The sequence below is a fragment of the Catharus ustulatus genome, chromosome Z (genome assembly GCF_009819885.2).
Source record: "Catharus ustulatus isolate bCatUst1 chromosome Z, bCatUst1.pri.v2, whole genome shotgun sequence".
Lineage (NCBI taxonomy): Eukaryota > Metazoa > Chordata > Aves > Passeriformes > Turdidae > Catharus > Catharus ustulatus.
In genome coordinates this window covers 9,538,468-9,553,175 of record NC_046262.2, presented here as the reverse complement: position 1 = coordinate 9,553,175, position 14,708 = coordinate 9,538,468, and the positions used below count along the sequence as shown (strand labels likewise).

Sequence of the window (14,708 nt, the reverse complement as noted above, 5' to 3'; positions counted from 1 at the left end):
AAAATTCCTGCACAAATGCTGGGCAGAGGGTGAGGCTCCCATTTCAGCACTGGCCAAAATTTGGAGACAGTCCAGCCTGTGTTCTCCAGACACAGGGGTGGTTTTTCAGGGGAGTGAAGCATCTTGGAGTCATGCACATCCCTTGCTTCCACTATTACTAATGAAGGGCTGTCTGGGGAGTCAAGCTGGTGTTGACAAGACAGCCAACCTCTATGGTACAAAGTGTTCAGCAGCCAGGTGGACCAGAAAGGGGCCACTCATCCCACAGGAGGCTTTGGTGCCCATTCAGTTCTGCAGAACTGCCACTGAGGGAGTGGGTATGTACCAGCAGCAGAAAATGGGATTTTCAAATATCTCATTTGCACCTGGCCTCAGGATGATCTGAGCACAGAGTGGCTAGGGCAGCTACTGGGGCAATCCAGGAAATGGCTCTTGTTTTGGTGTATCCATCTCAGGTGGGTTTGAAGTCAGCACCTACCACATCTTTAATGAACTGTCTGCGCCGTCTCTTCAGCATCCTCACAGCCTGGGACACATCCACCATGCCCTCGCTTTGGATCTGCTCACACAGGAAACCAGCAGCACAGAAGATCCCGCTCCGGCTGGCTCCATCCCTGTGGAGGAGGGCAAGGGGAGCTTTGTTTGCTCTGGGATCAGGTGGCAGGCCTGAGCCTCAGAGGTGTCCCCCTAGAGCCCCACACTCTCAGGATGATCTTGGCCACGGATCCCACACCCAACCAGCCTCCTCGGGGAAGCCTTTCTCCCTTAACACGGCTCAATTCCATACATCCACCCAAGATGGAACTGTGACTGATTTCCCTGACACAGCCATGCCCAGTTCTGTGCCATGGCTGCTCCTTCAGGAGACACCACCCACCAGCAGGTGACAAGGATATGTCCATCTTGGCTCTGCCGATGGTGTGTCTCCACCTTCCCCAGCAAGCTGATGATGGTGTCAGGGTGTGGGGGAAGACGCTGCTGCATGGGCCAGTCTGTCAGTTGATGTAACTGGATTTCCACTGCAGATTTCTTGGGCTAGTGAGGAAGAAAGGAAGTGGGCTGGGCAGAACAGAGACCTATTGGCTTCATGGAGGGAGGGGGAGGGACAGTGCATGCAAGCTCTGGCTCAGCCATGCACATTGGACCAAGGGAGCAGCTCCCTAATGGGACATGCCACTCCAGACTTTGCTCTTCTCCACCAAGGGCTCAGAGACCGGCAGATGGACAGAGCATAAGAGAAGAGCTGAGCACCAGGTGCAGCTCAGACCAGTCCTGTGTCCAGCTGCCTGCAATAGTTCCCTTCCATGAACCACTGAGATGCACAAACTCCATCCACAGCTGCTGTCTTCCAGTTGAAATGGCACATAAAAACATCTGAGTTGCATCTCAGCCTGCAGCCTCATTTTCTTGGGATTAGCCTCTCTCCCAAGGCAAAAGACTCTGCTCTGCCCAGTGCCCTGCCAGGACCCCACCAGATCCCTCTGCCATCTCTAGATCTGACTTGGACCTCAAATTAAAGCCTATTGTCGCCCAGCTCCTGTAAGTTTCTTCTCAAAGGAGTTTGCCATCTCTGAGCAAAGGGCCCACCTGCTGCCTGTTGCTGAGGACAAGTGTCCAGGTGGTGAAGCCAGCCCCAGGCTCCTCTGAGATCAGCTGGACATGGAAACGCCCATAGTCATCTTCGCCCTGGGTGGGCCAGAACTGCACGTATGTCTGGGGGAGGGGAAAGGTGCATGATCACACGTGGCTCCCACCTGCACACAGGGCAGAGCTCAGCACCTCACAGGGGTGGGCTCACAGCAGCCCGTGCCCATTAAGCCATGTCCACATGGCTCTGCCAGGCTCTTGCTGGGCACCAACCCAGTGCTACAGCCAGAAAATAACACTCCATGAGAGAGGACACCTGGCTAGGGACAAACAAGTGAGGGATGCTCACTTGCAGTGAGACCGAGGACAGTCCACTGCTGTGGTGCTGTGGTGCAGGGACAGTGCTCAGGGCTCTCCCAGGTGGAGCCCCACAAGCTTGCAGTAGGTCCTGCTGCAAGCAGGGCTCTCATGGCAAGAGCCATGCAGGGGCAAAGGCAGAAATCACACTGCTCAGCCCCACGGGGAACCAGGAGAGGGGAGAGCTGTGCTTGGGCTGCTAACCTTGTCCAGCTCCTGGAGTTGATTCAGCACAACTACTGATGTGCAGGTGTAATCCCAGACCAGAGCCCAGAAATCCACCAGCGTGGTGGGGAAAGGCAGCTGGGTGATGATGATTCTCTCCTCCTCGGTGTACGTCTGCAAAACACACGGCTCTGCATGTGCACGACTCTCCCCTACAGGGGCCGAGAGCCCTTCCCACAGCGGGAACGGCTCCCTGCCGCCCTGCTGGGATGGAGAAGACACGGCCCACCCCAGCCCTGCCCAGAGCAGCTCAGGTTTTCTCCCCGCTGCCCCCTCAGCTGCTCAGCCCGGGCTCAGCTCCCACGGGCTGTGTCCGGCACACGCTGCTGCGCTGCCGGCACAGGCAGGGCTCCGCCGATCGCGGGGGCCATCTCCTGGCAGCAGGGCCAGCAGCCACTGCCAGGAGCCCCAGGGCTGCGACACCTCAGCCCGGGCGGGATGCTCTGCCTGGCCGTGAGCAGGGCAGCGCAGGAGGGTCCCCGCTGCCCGGAGCCGCTCCCGTCCGGCGGCGGCCGGAGCCTTACGCTGGCGAACACGGCGTTGATGTAGGCTGGAGAGCCGTCTGCGTTCACCGAGGACATCAGGATGGGCCGGCAGGAATCCGCTGCAGGGCAAGGAGCAGTGAGAGGGAGACGATCAGGCATTCTCTACCTGCAGACAGGCAGGGCACTTTCCCTGCAACAGCTACAGTCAACAAAGCTCCCTGCAGCATGGGTGGAGAGGACTGAATGGACGGGCACCACCGCATCCGTGGCTGTGACTGCTCAGGGCACCCTGATGTGGGATGTCCAAAACCCCATGGTTGGGAGCACAGCAGATCCACCCTCCTCACTGCTCCCTGATGGGCCTCATCTGAGCTTCTCCCCTGGCAAAGTTTAGACCAGGGACATATTTATCCCACGTGTACCTCATGTATCTCCAACAGGCTCAGAAGGAATCAGCCTAATCTGTATTTATTATCTACTAACCAGAAAACAATGACTGGACTTTGAGCAGAACCTGTCCCTGTCATGTGCTGGGGAGGGAAGCAGCAGGAAAGCATTGTTCCCTCCAAGCTGCTGTCAGGCACTGGGTTTTAGAGCAAGAGGCCACCCCGCCCTGACAGTGGTACCTGGTAGGATCCCCGGCTTGCGGTTCTTGGGTTGGTTTCTGGGGTTCTCTGCTTCTCTGCACGGCAGGAGCTGGAACAACTCAGAAAATCTCTGCAGGGCCTGTAGAGATGATTCACCCAAGTCAGTCCTGCCTGCCAGCATCTCACCTTATTGGGCCACTACTGAGAAAGGATCCCCATCTCCATCCCACTGCTGGGGACGGAGCAGTGAGGGGACTGGCATCACAGATGAGCCCTCACAGCGTCAGTCTCCTGGTGGTACCTTGAACTCCTTCTCTAGGACTCTGCGGTGGCCTGTGGTCTCATCTTCTCGAAGGGAGTGGACAAGGGGGGTGATGCTCTCCACTGGGACCGCAGTGTTGCCGCAGAGCAAGCCTTCGAGAAGTGCCTCGTACAGGAAGCTGTACTGCTCCTGTGTGAGGACACACGTCAGCTGCACAGTCTGGAGCCAGTCCAGGGGGAGCCCTGGAACTCCAGATCACCAGCTGTCATGCAACTGTGCCAGAAGTGAGCCAGGTTCCTCCTTCACCTTCCTGCTGTGGATCCCTGAGCATCCCTGTCACTCCTCCCTGCAGGCAGCCCTGCTTTGGGACAGCAGCTCCAGAAACCCAGAGAAGATCATTTTCCTGAGGTTTAATGCCTCCTGTCAGACCAGGCCCCTATTCTGGAGAAGGCAGCACAGAAAACCTGTGAGCTAATTAGGCCTTGTACAAGCAGCTGTTTGGTCAAGCCCAACCGAGTTTTCTCCAGAGGAACCCAGCACTAAGCAGATCATGGGGGCTCCGTTCCTAGGCCAGGAGACTGCTGCCCCCAGGAGATGCAAGGAGGGCAGACATCCTGAAAGCTTCAGGGACAGGTGGAATCTCATTTGTTATCCTTGCCTGCAGGAAAGCCCTTCTGTATCAGGGTGTCAGGGTGACCGATGCATACAAATGCTGTGGATACCTCAGACAGTGTCAGGGAAACACAGATTCCAACTAGGTTTGGAGACAGCATTGAAAGAAGATCCTTCAGTCCCCATCACCTGGTAGCCCTAGTCCTTGAGGCAAGATCATGAACACCATGGCTAATGCAGCTTTGCATGCCACGTGTCTCAGGGAAGGGTGGTGTTGACAGCAACGGGTTAAAAGCAGAAGAATGGTTTTTCATTCAGAAGGACCATGGTGGATTCTGTCAAGTGGCCTTACAGCTGGGAATACCAAGGTCTGGAAAATGACAGTGTGAGATGTGCACAATGAGTATATAACCTATTGTGTATAAACAGCTTACTGCTGTTTATCCTCTGTCTGCTTTGAGAGTAGAACCTGTGTAGAGAGAACGTAGGAGTTTACAGAGACCTGGAGGCAACTGTCATGGACATGGTTGAGCTCCTTGTGTTGGGAGAGATCAAAAACCAGGGATCATAAAAACACAGAGGAGATCACAGCCCGGCTGGTAAACTACATGTGCACAGGCCTTTGTTAAATGGGTGAAAAGAGCAGACCCACTGTTCCCCAGGATGGACTGAGCCTGATGGTGCTTGTGTTCCCACTTATGTGTTACCCCCTGGGATCCTCCAGCTAGTGAGGTAATGAAATAAATTTACTCTTGGCATTTCAGCCGTGGTTGGATGGTGGGTGTTCTGGCCACGTGCCTGTGTTGACTCTCACAGGTGGGAATTGGATCTGCAGCCCGAGGTGTGCAAGAAACAAACACGTCTCCCCACCTTGGTCTGCACCATGCCGACCCGCTGCTCCCGCAGCTGCTGCACGCAGTGAAACACATCCACCTTCCCCTCAGCCTTGCCCATCTTCAGGAGGAAGTCCAGGGCGATGAAGGTGCCCGTGCGCCCGATCCCGGCACTGAGGACACAGAAAACTGCGGGTCAGTGCTGGCCCTGCCGGCCCTGCCCCAGCACCCAACCAGCCCCAGCCCGGCACCTGCAGTGCACCAGCACGGGTCCAGCAGGTGCTTCCAACACCCTCTTGTTCACCACCTCCACCAAGCACAGCAGCTGCGACGCGTTCCTGGGCACCCCGTGGTCCGGCCACAGCAGGTAGTGAAACTGCTCCACTGCTCTTGGGAGAGCACAGCCCGCCTGCAAAAAGGGACACGTGGCTGCCAACAGGGAGATGGAAGCGACCAGGAAACCTGTGTGAAGTGGCTGCATGCCAACAAGGTGGGAGCAGAGGAGAAAACCACTTCAGAGGGGCACCAGCACGGAGTGCTCCTCCAGCACCCACACCGTAAGGACTGCACCACTGTAGCTCCTCAGACAGTAAAGGGCAGATCCATCCATCACACAGCAATACAGTTAATTTTGTTCTCTGCTTCACCGTGCTGTGAACAGTGAACACAAAGCAGGAAAGGCAGCTGGTGCCCAGAGGAAAATGATAAAAATCACAGCTTAGGGTATTTCCATAGTCATCAAAAAGGCCTGGCTTGCCCAGAAAAGATACACCCTAAGGCTGTTACTACACTAATGTGAATGTAGGCACTTGTTACCAGCCCATTGTGATTTTCCCTAAATATCACATTCATTTGGCATGAACTAATGCTACATCTTACCAGCAGGTGCTCTCGGAGCTTTACCTTTCAGCTACACATTGCTCTGAGCAAGACAAGAAAGGACAGAAATATGCGTAACTGCAACTTCTTTATATCAGACCTGTTTTCCTCCATGCAGCTCCTTCAGTTTCTGCCCTTTATCTGAGGTGTCACTTCAGAAGGAGCACACATCGTGGGAAATGACTTCATGTAGGTTATCTTAAACCATAAACTACTGCCCAAATTTAGGACTATAAGTGACCAAGGAGCATCACTATGGACCTTCTGTAGATTGATTCAGGTGACAGGCAGACACCTGTCCCATCATCCTGGATGTGTAGAGATTCCATTTTGTACCCTTTATCTGCTTTTATATCCTTTATCTGTGTTTATACCCTTTGTAATCACCTCACCCAAGCCCTCAAGAATCAACAATATTCCCACGTGCACCATCATTCCATGCTCATCTGGGGTGACCACTGGAGCTCACTGACTGCCTTTGTCTGGCACAGAAACCTGGGATTGATGCTCTGGCATGGATTCCATTTATAGCAACGTGCTAACACCAGACCTTCTTGTGCTGGAGACCAGGCAGGGCTCCCCACAGATTCCATGTCTGACAGCTCCCACCAGCTGCTGGAACACATCCTGCATTCCCACCTCAGCTCCATGCCAGCCTTACCTTCTGCAGGCAGAAGATGCGTTTGACAAGGCCTGTGGTGGTCCAGGTGTTGTTGAGTGTCACGGTGAAGTCGCCGTAGACCTGCTCCTGCTCTGGCCAGTACTGCTCACACTTGATCTGCCAACAGCAGTGGGACCTCTGGGCACAGGCAAACTCACAAGGAGGGCAGTGCAGGGCTGCAGAGCTGCTCCCTGCCCCACTGAGAGCTGCACTGGGAGTGCAGCAGGTGTGGAAGTCTGGGCTCTGGCAATGCCCAAGCTGAGCATGGCCTGAGAGGTTTTCCCTACCTTGTTCTGCTCCACTAAGCCCGTCAGCATCACAATGACTGAGGTCTTCTCCTGCCAGACCATGTGCCAGAAATCCACCACTGTCCCAGCCAAGGGGCCTGGGGAAGGAAGGAAGAGGAGAGCCCTATGCCAGTGTCCAAGCCAGGGGCTGTATTCCCAGGCACAATTTGGACATTCCCAGGCTTTCCTCTGTCCAGACACAGAGACACAGCCAGCGGACATCAGCCCTGACAGGGTGCTGGCCACATCAGCTTCATCACCATGTTAGAAATTAGGACAAGGAGAAGGGAGAGAAGATGAGCTCAGCACATGTCAGGGATTCTCTCTGCTTTAGGGGCTCCTGCATGCAGTCCCTTGTGAGCTGCTCCCACGTTTGGGGCACTATTTTCCAAAGAGCATTTCTGCAGCCCTACAAAAAGCCAAGACCTCCTCGTTGCATGCTGCACAGAGCAGGCAAACCCATCCAGGCTTGGCAGTATTGGGAGGAGACTGTATCCACATGCACTGGGTGCAGACATGCCAGGCATTTGCAGGATCGTGCCTGTCATACCAGCTGCCAAAGGGAACAAACTTGGCTTGTGAGTGGTAGGACCATGTCCTCACACTGGGCAGTGCAGGCACCAGCTCCATCTGCTGCCAAGCTACCACTGAGATCTTCTGTGCCCTGCAGCAGCTGTAACAACTGTTCAGGACAAAGACCCTGGAGACACAGGGACTTGGAGTGAGCCATTCACAGCTCCCTGGCTGCTATGCCTGTTCCCCATTTCCCAGATTGCTCAGGACAGTGAATGGCATCTCCCAAGGATGAGGTTTGGGAGCACCTACCTTGAGCTGCAATGAAGAAGCGAGGACTTCGGTAGGTCTGCAGGGGAGAGATTAAAACAGCTCTGATCACATGAGTTAAATGTTTAAGAGGGAATGAAATAACGGATCCATCCCCCAGGCACCAGAACTCTCAGCACAGTGTGCCCCACAGCACCTCTCCTGGCCAGCACAGACAGCAGGTAGCCAGGGGCTGCATCTCAGCTCCTGTCCCCTCACATGGGTCCCTTTTTACTAGAGTTGAGAGCTGCACACAAACCCAGAGTACCCCAGGCAGCTCAGAGAGGATTCAGGGGAAGTGACATCCCAAGACCTGCCAGCTTAAGAGCAAAAAGTGCCAGACCTCAGGGCCCCCATGTGAGCAGGACTGTCCTCAGCCCGCACAGCCAGGCACCCTTCCTATCCTTCCCAGGGTGACAATTCCTCACTACCTACATCCACATAACTGGCATTGATGTAGCCATTCCCAGAGTCAGAGGGCTGCAGCACCACACGGCAGTGATCATCTGAAAGAGAAGGGAAGTGCATTGATGCTTTAGAGCAGTAACAAAGAGACTGATTAAGGGGGAAGGTGTAATTTATTAAAGTCTATGATTGTCTGTTGTCTCCTGTCTCCATGGGGCAGCACCCCATGCCTCAGGACATGCTCAGGGTTAAAGAACAGCTGATGAGACAAGGGGTGACATGACACAGCAGGAAGTGCAATAGAGTTTTAGGGAAGATTATGAAATAACCAAATGTATACACCATGTGGGGCCCTGAGGAACTTTACATTTTGAAAGATATTGAGTCACACCTTCCGCTTTCCCACAAATACCTTCCTCTGTAGGGAGGAAGTATTTAGCAATGACTAGCATCAGGAACAGGAATACAATGTTTGATTAAATTTGCAGGAAGATTTGAAGAGCAGAACCAGCAGAGGAGCTAAACAAGCCAGAATACATCAGCATTGGGATGCATTCTGGGGCTGGCCATGGCTTAGTGCACCACACACCCCGGGAAGGGTTGAGGGGTGGGCAGTTCAGCCAGGTGGAAAAGCAAAGCTAAACCAGACCTGATATTCTCTAAGAAGCCCAGCATTATGCCTGTCGACTGATTCATCATCTGTCTGCTCTGCCTCTATTTCTTCCCTCTTAAACATCTTCAGAGCCTCCAGCAGTTCCTCCACCAGGATTTGTGTGTTTGGTTTGCATACATCTGCAGAGACCACAAGGACAGGACTTCAGCATCCAACTGGTGCTAAGCTGGCCAGCCCTGGAACTCTACAGCTGGGACAGAGACGGCATTGCAGCAGCCAGGACTTCTCCAAACCAGAAGTGGGCAAGGGAAGGAGGAAGCTGCAAGCCTCAGGGAGCTCCTTCCAGGCCAGCACTGAGAATGAGTGGCTGTAGCAATTGAAGAACAGGGTCAGTCTGTTATAGCCCCAAATTATGAGGTGAGAAAACTCTGTGGGTCCAGTTTCTTGAGAGATTAGACATAATATACGCATTAATTACTCTTGGAAATTCCTCTTTAAACCACTGTTTCCTGGAGCTGCAGTGGATCCCAAGACATGAGGCTCTGAAGGAGAAATTGCCCTGGTCCAAAACTCCGGAGTCGCTCTTCTACTTGGGATAAGGAGTATGTGCATACTCTGGTGTGTTTAACAGAGGAAGGCAGTGATGTTTTTGTGGGTGAAGGGATAAGCACTGACTGCTAGGATGGTGTTTCCCTGCTCCTCTCTGGTGGTCAGCAAGAACTCTGGCAGTGGCAACAGAATTCCCAAGATGTCCAGATGCTGTAGAACTCCCCCAAGCAGGAACAAGCTCTGCCCTGCTCTCCCCACCCAGCGTGACCCTGCTCACCCCCATTGGCACAGGATACTGGCATAAAGGGCTGAGCCACCAGCACTGGTCTTAGTTTTGTAGACCATTTGCCTCTTCCACAGCAGCCTCTTCACAGCAAAACAAAGTTGTATCCAGGACACAGGAGCAGAACAGCGAGGAATCTCGCTGCAAACATGGTTGTTCAGGGTTACAGCTGCACATGTAAAGCTGTGTTTGATGTTTGGTGTCAGGCTGGGTGTCTGTGTTCAGGGCATGCTGATGGGGCTGAGCCACCATCCTCTCCCTGAGGTTCACAAGTTCATGCTTTGTAAATGCCCTTTTCCAGCCATGCTTCTTGCGGCACAACAGCAAGGATGCAAGGGGTGAACAGGTTTCCACTGTTTCTTTCTTACCCTGATCATTTTCCATCCCTGCAGTATCCGGTCCCTGGAGTTCTGGTTCAACCACCTTTACAACCATGAAGGTAAGAGCCTGAAGGCTGTGTGGGAGCCAAACTCTGCACACAAACAGAGCATGGGATGGAAATGTGGTGTTCTTGTTGCTCTCTCAGCGTGGGCTGCTCTTCTCTGCCCTGAGATGAAGGACTAAGCTGTACACAGTCTCAGTGTAGCAGGGAAATCCCAGGTGGAAGTCCAAGCACCATGCAGCTCCTTCCACCTGAACCTGGATTTCCATTCTCCTTCCTGCCTGCAGCTGGTACCCAAGGCTATCATTACAGATCCCTCAATCTACCTGCAGGAGATCAGACCTAAGCTTGCCCAAATTTCTGTGTTCCCTGCCTAGTGCCCGAGAGTTTTGTATGCTTGGAGGTGTGCACACTTACCTGAAACTTTTCAGGCATGGAAAATAGGAAGACATGGAAAAGAACACCTGACATACAAAAAGAAGATTTTACCAAATGTATGTGTTTTATAGTGGAATGGAATGGAATGGAATGGAATGGAATGGAATGGAATAGAATAGAATAGAATAGAATAGAATAGAATAGAATAGAATAGAATAGAATAGAATAGAATAGAATAGAATAGAATAGAATAGAATAGAATAGAATAGAATAGAATAGAATAGAATAGAATAGAATAGAATAGGGTCTATGCTTATCCTGGCTCTCCAAAACAAGAGACAACCTATTCCAAGCCATCGTTAAGAGCTGGAAGTGTGAGCAAAAGTTGGGGCTGTCAGGGTGATGAGAGCTAAGTGGAAGGGTTGGAGATAAGGTGCAAGTCCTGTCTGTGGTATGCATTTGTTACCTTGCTGGGCTTGGGCCACAAATCCCATTCCCAGCTCTCTCCCTGGTAGTGAGACCTGATAATAGAGCAGGACAGAGGGGTAGTGCAGATGTGGTCAAAGCAAGTGAACAATTAGTGCTAGAGATAGAAATGCTAATTTATTCTCTGCTAAGGCCCATAGTACAGATTCCTGGAAAGACTGAAATCAGCTCTGCCTGACACCTCTGTCTGCAGGGGACTGCTGCTGGCCATATCTGCAGCTCCTTGTTCACCTCCAGAAGTTGAAGAATAGGATTTTCACATGTGCCAGTGCTTTGGTGCCCTTTATTCCCATCCTACTTCCATGATATTTGGTGGCAGAGGTCATCTGGGTTTATAGTCTGCCAGGCGAGTCCTGGCTGCAGGTACAACTGCAAAGCTCCGTCTGGGCCAGTTTGCTTTGAGAGGTGCTTTGAGTGTCTGGTGCTCCCTGAACCAGGCCTGAGCCTCACACTGTGACCAAGAAGTGGTGTTGGTGTCCTTTCCTCACAGCTCCAGCAGCTTTGTGGTGGCTTGGCAATGGAGGCAAGAGTGTTTCTTCTAATTTATGTCTGTTTTCTTACAGACATCATCCTGGCACACTACCAGCCAGTGGGCTTCTTGTGCCTGTCTCACAGTGTGTGCCAGCCTCTTTTTGAGGAGCTCCTGCTCCTGCTCCAGCCTCTCTCCCTGCTGCCCTTCAACCTAGACCTCCTGTTTGAGCACCACCTGATGCAGATGGGCAAAGAGCAGCAGCAGCAGAAGGAGCTGCTGCGTGTGAAGCAGGACCTGCTGCTTTCCGTGCACTCCACCCTGCAGCTGATGCGGACCCGGGGCAGCAGTGAGGATCCTGATGGCTGCAGCACTGCCCCTGAACCATGCCAAGGGGGTGCCAGGAATGGTGACATCTCACCAGGCCACAGCCCACAGCAAGCTGGGAGCGGGAAGAGGGTCAAGGGAGTGGGGGCCTCCTGCGGAGAAGGTGACAGGGAGGAAGAGCAGAGCAAGATGCGAGAGAGCACATGGGAGGGGAAGAAGGACAAGCAGGCAGGCTGGTGGTACCAGCTCATGCAGACCTCTCAGATTTACATTGAGAGCTCAGCCGAAGGCTCCAAGTTCATCCGCTCTGAGAAGAAGAAGGCGGCTTTGAATCCTGCGCCCAGGTCAGTGCAGACCCACAAGGCACCACCTCCCCGAGAAGGGGTGGTGGAGGATGCAGAGGCTTGTCCCATTGCTGAGGGCACCTTGGAGGAGAGGCCCAAGGTGGTCAGCAAGCCGAGTCCTGAAGCCGTGGAAGAGCCCTTGGAAAAGCCCCAGCAGGTTGTGGTTGGTGAAGAGGGGAAGGAACGGAGCTGGCCCTTCTGGATGGGCAGCCCCCCAGACTCTGTGCTTACAGAGCTAAAGCGCAGCAAGGAGAAGGAGGCTCAGCAAAGAGTGGGAGCAGCAGCAGCAGCAGCAGCCCCTCAAGAGGATAGCAGCACCAGTGCATCAGAGGGCAGCCAGCCCATCAAGTGGGGACACTTGTTTGGGTCCAGGAAGGTACAGAAGGAGCCCAGGCAACCAAACAGGTAAGGGCAGGGGTGGTTTGGGTGAGAAGCAATGGTTAACCTTGAGTGTGGCAGTACAGGTGGAAGTCAGGCCAAGAACTGACTGCTGGGCTACACCAGTGTGGTACATCAAGGGTCTGGAACCCTGCTCAGTCCTGCCAGCCTGCCTTAATTCCTCCCATACCCTTGCTCAGTCCATCTCATAGGCTCTTCTGCCTGAGCTCTACCACTGCCTTGGTATCTAAACCCTGCGACATGGCCCCATCACCACCTCATCCCTCTCAAAACCACATGTTGAGAACAGAGCATAGAGCCATCGCTGTTGCTTACAACAGATCTGGGGAGGCTGAAGTTGCCCCCAGTAGCTGAGACCTCTCTGCACTGCCTCTCCCTCTACGCACCCTCACTGCTCCTGGAAATGACCACTGAAAATGTCCTTCCCAGTCCAGGTTGTGGTGTTACATCTGAGCCCTCCCCACCTGGAGACCTGGCCCACTGCCCAGCAGTGCCCTTTGTGCATGAAGCCAAACCTCTAAGGTGTGACCTTGATGGGAGCAGCTGCTCTGTTTCCTTGCGTGCACTTTCCTGCCACTGACTTCTTCTGTCTCCTGCTTCCAGGTTACCCTCTGACTGGCTGAGCTTGGACAAGTCCGTGTTCCAGCTGGTGGCCCAGACAGTTTGGGCTAGCATGGGGCGTGAAACACCCCTGGAGCCAGAGCTTCCCCATCCAGAGCCAGATAGGGCCTGTACCTCAGGTGCTTTGATTAAGTTCTCAGAGGAAGCAATGGTCAGGACTGTTTACAAGTTCCATGGAGCCAGGCTGCTCTCCCTGTATGCACTGGCTGCCCCAAAACAAGGAAGGGGACCATGTGCTGGCAAACAGTTCTCCCAGGGTGCTGAGTCAGCCCTGGGGCAGGAAAGGGGATTTCCAGCTGCCTGTGCTGTGGGGACTGACACTGAACAGCTCCCTGGGTGCTTGCCCAAGTGGTAGCCATGGATGCAGGGGAGGCACAGTGGGGTTAAGGTGTCAGAGGCTAGAATGGGGATTGCTGCCATGGAACTTGCAGTTGATGAAGTCTTCTTTGGCCTCCTCTTGCTAAGGTCAAGCAGATCCACGTTGGTGGTTATCACATAGCCTGTGCCAACAACGAGATGGACATGGGGCACGTAGCCCATGAATCCTGCAAGGCTGGAAGCACACAGCAATGTGTATGGGATATTGGGATAGTGTGGGACAGTACTGGAGCTGTGACTGGGTGGCCCTGCTGGTGGCCTGGTCCTGGAGGGTCAGCTGTAGGATCCTGATGGGGACATGGGCCTATGAGCTCTGTCAGGGTCATGCTGAGCAGGAAGAAGAGACACTGGGTGTCTGTAGATACTCATCATGGAGGCTCCTGCTCTCTGGGGACACTGCTGGTCCAGGCCCCTCATATGTCTTGATGTGCAGGGCCAGGACAGGGGCAGCTCTGCACCAGCACCGAGATGCAGTCAGTCCTGCCTGTCTCATACACCTGAGCAGCAGCAGTGTCCTCCTCTCCTGCTGCTTGCAGATGTCTCTGAGCTGCTGCTCAGCGAAGTTGTTCCTAACTTCCTTTCAGATCTCAAAGCAGGTCTTAGCAAAGAAGTGCTGGGCTCTGTAGGTGAACCCTGGGAGCAGAGATTCATCATATGGGAAGCAAAAAGGAGCCCAGATTGATGGTGCAGGAATCTGCTCTGCATGGTACGGAAGCTGTGGACGATGACCCATGTGACTATTGGACCCAGTGCTGGCAGGAGTAAAGTCATGGGGTGACAGCAGGGCTGGGGTAGATTTAGGGTGCCATGGGAGTCCACATGGGCATGACAATCTGAGGGACATGTGCCAGCTGAGAGGAGGGGACCTGCTGGTGTCAAGTGCTGGGGGGTCCTGGCAGGTCCCCTTGGACATTCTCTGCCCAGGTGGTCAGGAGCTGGCTCATGTTCAGGACAAAGGCACTGACCATGGACCCTGGGTGTCAGTGCTGAAGGAACTCTGGAATGCATGTGTCCAATGGAAAATGATCCTTATTGGAATAGAGACTGGAATGCCTTTCCCTCCTATCCCCCTCCTGGCAGCCAGATCCCATGCTCAGACTGGAAGTGTGCACTGGGCAGTAACACACACACAATACGTAGAATCAGAGGATGGTTTGGGTTGGAAGGGACATTAAAAATCATCTAGTTCCACCCTGGCTACTCTGGGCAGAGATGCCACTCACCAGACCAAGTCACTCAAAGGCCCATCCAGTTCGGCCACATCCTTGAACATTTGAAATCCCTCAAATTTCCATTCAGCAGCTGTGCCATGATGGGCAGGGACTGCCAGGCTGGGGATGGGTATGCAGGTGACTCTGGCGTATTTGTGGCCACTAGTTTGGGGTCATAAAGCTGTGCAGAAGCTCATATTAACCCCTGGGAGCTGCATGTGAGCTCAAAGCAGCTGAACATCAGGTTTTGGGCCAGCCCAGCTGCA

At 53.6% G+C, this 14,708-nt stretch overlaps 2 protein-coding genes across 2 annotated transcripts; one reads left to right on the top strand and one right to left on the bottom strand.

The window, feature by feature from the left end:
• Positions 1 to 2,406: 2,406 nt before the first annotated feature.
• Positions 2,407 to 8,097, bottom strand: LOC117010936 (receptor-type tyrosine-protein phosphatase U-like). The gene is made up of 9 exons (XM_033086057.1): positions 8,033 to 8,097; positions 7,601 to 7,637; positions 6,776 to 6,873; positions 6,489 to 6,605; positions 5,200 to 5,357; positions 4,986 to 5,121; positions 3,543 to 3,692; positions 3,281 to 3,380; positions 2,407 to 2,773 (listed from the first exon to the last, which is right to left on the bottom strand). Exons 3-9 carry the CDS (start codon positions 6,836 to 6,838, stop codon positions 2,463 to 2,465), a joined length of 1,035 nt encoding a protein of 344 aa, XP_032941948.1. The 5' UTR covers positions 6,839 to 6,873; positions 7,601 to 7,637; positions 8,033 to 8,097; the 3' UTR covers positions 2,407 to 2,462.
• Positions 8,098 to 9,596: 1,499 nt separating this feature from the next.
• On the top strand, positions 9,597 to 12,889 carry LOC117010937 (iporin-like). The gene is made up of 3 exons (XM_033086058.2): positions 9,597 to 9,624; positions 9,794 to 9,886; positions 11,257 to 12,889. The coding sequence occupies exons 1-3, from the start codon at positions 9,597 to 9,599 to the stop codon at positions 12,240 to 12,242; spliced, it is 1,107 nt and encodes a 368-aa protein (XP_032941949.2). The 3' UTR covers positions 12,243 to 12,889.
• Positions 12,890 to 14,708: the final 1,819 nt, after the last annotated feature.

What these genes read in the sequence shown, in the direction of transcription:
- LOC117010936 (XM_033086057.1), bottom strand. Translation starts at nt 6,838, where the DNA reads ATGGTCTGGCAGGAGAAGACCTCAGTCATTGTGATGCTGACGGGCTTA. An exon ending in GCATCTTCTGCCTGCAGAAG is followed by an intron (nt 5,358 to 6,488) that starts GTAAGGCTGGCA and finishes CCCTTTTTGCAG; the next exon opens with GCGGGCTGTGCTCTCCCAAG. An exon ending in CAAGCCGGGGATCCTACCAG is followed by an intron (nt 2,774 to 3,280) that starts GTACCACTGTCA and finishes CTTGCCCTGCAG; the next exon opens with CGGATTCCTGCCGGCCCATC.
- LOC117010937 (XM_033086058.2), top strand. Translation starts at nt 9,597, where the DNA reads ATGGTTGTTCAGGGTTACAGCTGCACAT. An exon ending in TCAGGGTTACAGCTGCACAT is followed by an intron (nt 9,625 to 9,793) that starts GTAAAGCTGTGT and finishes AGGGGTGAACAG; the next exon opens with GTTTCCACTGTTTCTTTCTT. An exon ending in CCACCTTTACAACCATGAAG is followed by an intron (nt 9,887 to 11,256) that starts GTAAGAGCCTGA and finishes GTTTTCTTACAG; the next exon opens with ACATCATCCTGGCACACTAC.